The sequence below is a fragment of the Podarcis liolepis genome (assembly GCF_965112155.1).
Source record: "Podarcis liolepis genome assembly, chromosome: 2".
Taxonomy (NCBI): domain Eukaryota; kingdom Metazoa; phylum Chordata; class Lepidosauria; order Squamata; family Lacertidae; genus Podarcis; species Podarcis liolepis.
The window spans coordinates 82872877-82878876 of NC_139555.1; the positions used below are offsets into that span (position 1 = coordinate 82872877).

Sequence of the window (6000 nt, forward strand, 5' to 3'; positions counted from 1 at the left end):
GGAACAGACTCCCTTGGGAGGTTATGGACTCTCCTTCATTGGAAGTGGTGTTACTATTACATTTTGAAGTTTAATTTGTCTGCCCCCAAATCATGAACAAAGCACAAGACATTAGCAACAACAAAACAGTACCGTTATTAACTAGGACCACTTTTTGTGGGATACCAAGTTATTGAACTTATCCTTCCTTCCCAGCAGATGGTTGGCGCTGCCGCAGCTGGTGTTCCTGATGCAGTGTTCTACAATTTGCTTACAGTAAAGAAGAAATATATGTGCATCCATGGGCACTATATCCCCAGCTGCAGTAAATATTAAACCATGTGATAGTAGAAATCTGTTTGCATGGCTTAAACCCCTAATTAGATGGCTTTAGATCCATTTCAGTCCGGGTTCCGTCCTGGTTTTGGGACCGAGACGGCTCTGGTCGCCCTAACAGATGATCTCTGTAGGCAACTGGATCGAGGCGGGTTGGGACTGCTGATTCTCTTTATATTTGTCAACAGCCTTTGAAATGGTAGATCATGATCTTCTGGACCACCACCTCACTGACGTGGGGATACAGGGCATAGCCCGTAAATGGCTATGCTCTTTTATCTCTGGTCGGGGACAGAGGGTGGCGCTAGGGAGGGAGATGTCATCACGCCACCGGTTTGTGGAGTGCCGCAGGGCGCAATCCTCTCCCCGATGCTTTTTAACATCTTTATGCGCCCCCTTGCCCAGATTGTCTGGAGCTTTGGGCTGGGTTGTCACCAATATGCTGGTGACACTCAGCTCTATCTGCTGATGGATGGCCATACCAACTTGGCCCTGGACACACTGACCAGATATTTGGAAGCTGTGGCTGGATGGTTTCGTGGGAGCTGATTGAAACTAAATCCTTCGAAGACAGAGGTCCTCTGGCTTGGTCGGGATGGTATGGGGATGAGGGACCAACTCCCTTCTCTTGCGGGGGCCCAATTAGTGCCATTGCCTTCCGTTAAGAGTTTGGGTGTAATCCTTGACGCCTCCCTTTCCATGGAGGCGCAGGTTACAGCAACAGTCAAGGCAACATTTTTCCACCTTCGCCGCATCAAGCAGTTGGTCCCTTGCCTTTCCTGCCCCGACCTGGCCACAGTGATCCATGTGAAGGTCACCTCCAGGCTTGACTACTGTAATTCGCTCTACGCGGGGCTGCCCTTGTAGCTGTCCCAGAAACTTCAGCGGGTGCAGAATGCTGCAGCGAGGCTCCTCAGGGGGTCTCTGCCATGGGAGCATATTCACCCAGTGCTTTTCCAGCTGCACTGGCTCCCGGTGGAATACAGGGACAGATTTAAGGTGCTGGTTTTGACCTTTACGGCCTAGGACCCTCGTACCTACGGGACCACCTCTCCTGGTATGCCCCACGGAGGACCTTAAGGTCCATAAATAGCAACACCGTAGAGGTCCCGGGCCCTAAGGTAGTTAAATTAGCCTCAACCAGAGACAGGGCCTTTTCAACACTGGCTCCAGCCTGGTGGAACGCTCTGTCTCATGAGACCAGGGCCCTGTGGGATCTGATTTCTTTCTGCAGGGCCTGTAAGACGGAGTTGTTCTGCCTGGGCTTTGGCTTAGAATCAATTTGATTCCCTCCCCCTCTTTCTTTTTTCCTTTCTCCTCCTGTGAAAAGGCTGCATCTTAATGTTTTAATGTTGTTTTTAAGTTGTATTTTAATCAACTTGTTTTTATTATTGGTTGTTAGCCGCCCTGATAGTCTTGGCTGGGGAGGGCAGGGTACAAATAAAATTTATTATTATTATTATTATTATTATTATTATTATTATTAATTAGTTAATAGCATTAGTGAATATTATAATTATTAGGAGCTCTCAAAATTTCACAAAAGACATTTTTACCAAGAAACTTAAAAAATGGAGTTTTTTCCCCAGAGAGAGGATACACTAAAAAGTGATACAAGTGATAAAATAATACACAACACTTATTTTATTCTTCCAACTACAACATAATTGGTTATATCCAATGCTGCCATTCCATTGTGCAACAGACTTACCCTTGGATATTCTCCCTTCTGATTTCTGCAGCGCCCTCGCACGTGCTCAAAATCTGTGCCAGAGAACAGAGGGCCCCTCTGGAGCGGTTTTTGATGTGCATGTGGAGAGGAGAGGAAGGGGAAGCCCACTGCGTGAGCAGAACTCTACTAACACAGCACTGGATACAACTCACTAGTACAGTATTAGTTTAAAGGTATTCATGCCTATTACCCTTTGTACTTGACATAAATCAACCCCAAAAGTACATTATTTTTAGTTTTCAAATCCAGAAGAATTATTTTAGTCAATCACGAGTAATGTTTTACTCTTTAGTCGTATTTATTATATCATAGTAAAATGTCCCGGTCACTGGCAAGCACTCCTTTTACGATTTATTTATTTGAATGTTTATGATCTGCACTTCTATTTAAAAAAAAAAAATCAAGGCAGCTTACAACATTAAAAAAAAATCAACCACTAAATATCTATAAAACATAATGAAAGAAATAGATAGACAGATACTGGTTTGTTAAGAATAATAATTTGTATTTTAAGAACAAAAATGGGCAAGTTCACATCATGGCTCAGTCAGTCCTAACCTATCAGCAGCAGCTAATCTTTATTAAAAGGTCTTCATAATTCCCCCCCACAGCTTTAATTAGCCAATAGCTATAATACAACATTCAGCATAATCCTTTGCATGCTTACTTAGAAGTAAGTCTCACCAAATTCAAGGAGGGGGCTTGTTATTTCTTAAATATGCATAGACACACTTTCTAAAATCCCACTGACCTCAGTTATTCTCCACCACACCAAAAAATGTTGTCGTCTCTCCCCCCCCCCCCCCGCATAAGATATTCTGCCCTTAGGTATTATAGTAAGTTATGCACAGCATTAAATTTTATAACTAGAAATTTGAAAAACATGCTTATTATGATATCAAAATAATGGTGTTCTCACACTCTGAATGCTACTTGCTATTCCATAATTAGCCTACAAATATTTATACTCTTATTAAATTTTACCATCTGTGATGTTTCCCAGAGCACTCTGTGTTCTGAATAAACAAACTTAAGGTTGAATTACAAGCTACCAACAGATAATTGACTAAAGAAGTATCACAATCCTCAACCTGAGAACATTTGTGCAAGTCAATGAGCCTATTTTTGTTTTCCCTTCTTAAGAAGGCAGGAAAAAAATTCTACCCATCTTTCATTTCTACGATAACTCATTATAAATAAGCTACACTAAGAATATCTGTCTGAATGGGATGCAATTACTTCAGGGCTTGTGCCTTTTCAATCAGTCAGTGTCCCTGCAGTGTTTAGAGTGGCAGAGGGGAAGTGGCCTGTGGTTAAACAGAGGAAATACCAAGGAATTTTAATAGAGCAAATAGTCTTTTTACTTCCTACAGGGTAGCACTTCAAAGGCAGCCTTGCCCCAGAGCAGACAATGTGTTACAGGGGCCATCAGTCATTTAATAGTATGTCAAGTCTATTCAAAACTTACATACAGCCCAAGATACACAAACAGGACAATGGGTCTTATCCTGCAGTTAATGCTTGGGGAAAGCTCTCTGTGTGTAGTCCCTAAAACTCCCCCCCCCCAAGAATAAAAACTGCAGGATCCTGGTCTGTATACATTTTACATTATCAGTGACAAATGTATTCCAATAAGTGATTGGCATACAGATTAAAGTTCCCAGTGCTTAAAAGCAAGTTATAACCTTAAGTTTCTTCTAACAGTACAAAACGTGTCAAGTTTTCCCTCACACCGTATCATAAATCTACAAAAGGCTGCATTAAATAAGGTTTAAATGAATAATGTTTTTTCTTGCCTCAGTTTTATCAGAAAATTCACTTCCTGTCAGATCACTGAATATCCATTACAAACAAACCAAAATCAGTCAAGCATTATGGCCTTTAAAAAGCTAGTGCTGCTGACCTACAGAACCAGATGTATGTGCAGCTTTAAAATATGCAAATCAAATATCACTTTTGTTATGTGAAACACTAAACCGAAGCAGCAGCTGAATGCATTTTCCTACAGGACCTATCAGTTAACAAAATCCAAGATGCAAATAATATACCCATTGGAGAGTTAAGTTCTTTGCAAACGTTTGGCTTCTTTTGTACTCCCTCCCCCCCCCCCTTTTAAAGTATTTTTTGTGGACACTTGCCCTTGCACACATACAACTACTCCCTACAAATTCTACCAGTTTTTGGTTTTTTGTTGTGGTTGCTGTTAACTTTTCCCCTCACTCAATGTTATGATCTGAATCCAAGGAAATCTCTCTGACAGTCTAACAAAAAGGGGTAGGCAATGAAAGTCACTCATGCCCTTCGACAAGCGTTCTTCTGGAATCTTTAATAAGGCTGAAAATGGAATGGGGGGGAAGAAAAATCCCCAAAAAGCGTTACAGAAGTCCTTTTTTCCTTTCCATAAATAAAACAACAAATCACACTCAGGAAACCCATGGGGGTGGGGGTGGAAGTAAACTTCGCAACTGAGCAAAAGCTGCTAACAGGGACAAAAGGTAAAGCCCTAAAACACTCTTTTATCACCTTACAAGCACACCCATTCCCCCCGCTTCCCCTTCGGTCTAATGACTAGGCCTGTAGCCAAACCAGCCTCCGATCATTAAAATAACAAAGCCCAAGCGATCGCCTTTTATCCCTTCTCTCCCAGGGCAGGTCTAGTTAAGGAGGGGGGAGGAAGGCGGAGGGGATAAAAGACCTGTTGAGTGACTTCCCACTTGTTGGCTTCTCCCCTCGGCCGCCCTCCCTCCTCCTCCTCCTCCTTCCCCGAGTTCCTTTGGTGAGAAAATCCAGCCAACCTCCGCCGCCACCGAGCCATCCCCGAAAGTTGCAGAAATGCCAACGCTTCAAAGCAACGGCCGCATAAGAAGAGGGGGCGAGAGAGAGAAGTGCGATTGTGTGTGTGTGTGTGAGAGAGAGAGAGAGAGAGAAAGAGAGAGAGAGAGAGAGAGAGAGAGAGAAAGTAAGCACTCAGTGGCAGAGACAGAGAGAGGGTTGGAGCTGCTGCCCCCGTTGCAGAAATGTCTCCCGCTGCCCTTTGCTGCGAGGTTGCACTGCACGCTGCTGCCCGTGCAACAGCCCAGACGCGCCACCTGCAAGCTCGTCGGCACGCGGAGCTCCAGGGCTTCTTCCCTCGCCCACCCCGCCAGGCACCCGCTTCCTGACAGACCTCTGGGCACCTCTCCCCCCCAAGTTCTGCTAACTCGTGCAAGAAGCAAAGGGAGCCCCCGGGGAAAAGCCTGCTCAAGTCACCTCACCGCCGACGCGTAGAAAAGAAGCCAAACACAAAAGAGTCTTTCTTTCTTCCTTTCGTTTGTTCTTTCTCTCTCTCTTACCTTCCAGCCACAAGCATCTCCCGCTGGCCCCTTCCTGCCCCCGCTGCCGCTGGTCCCTCCCGCGGACACGGCCAGCCTCGGGCCGTCGAAGCAGGCAGTGAGGGAGAAGAAGAAGGAGCAGAACTTCAGCCAAGGTGCCATCGTCCGCCTTGCAGCTGCAGCAGCGCCCGGAGCCCCGAATGAAGTTGCTCCACAGGCAACTTCAGGTTGGAGAAGGCAAAGGAGCGGAGGGGAGGGAAAGGGGAACGGCGCGCATGCGCGCAGCAAGGCACTGAGACATATGTCTATACAGTTAGCGCTCTCTCTCTCTCTGTTTTCTCCTTTGCCCCCACCCCTACCTTGCCAAGGATACGATGGGGGGAAGGGGGAGGGGCTGGACAACCACTGCCATGTGTCTAGGTGCAGAGGTCAATTGTCCGCCCCTTTCTCTCTCTGTGTGTGTTTCCCCCCACCCCGGCCTTCTAGGGCTTTATTATTTAATTTGCAACATCTGAGATGCAGTAAAATGAAGTGAGACCGTTTCTTTCCTTCCTCTGCCCTTGCATCAAAGGGAGAAGGGGAAGCTGTTCAAGAAGAAAAGAAAAGAAGCCCCCCCCCTCAAAAAACAAAAACAAAAAAAAA

The 6000-nt window shown here is 45.2% G+C and overlaps 1 protein-coding gene across 1 annotated transcript in view; it reads right to left on the minus strand.

The window, feature by feature from the left end:
* Positions 1 to 5672, minus strand: part of IL17RD (interleukin 17 receptor D) — a 59859-nt gene extending 54187 nt beyond the window's left edge. The window contains exon 1 of the mRNA XM_083489310.1: positions 5380 to 5672. Within this exon, the coding sequence (XP_083345436.1) occupies positions 5380 to 5520 (141 nt within the window). The 5' untranslated portion in view covers positions 5521 to 5672. The remainder of the gene's footprint in view (positions 1 to 5379) is intronic.
* Positions 5673 to 6000: the final 328 nt, after the last annotated feature.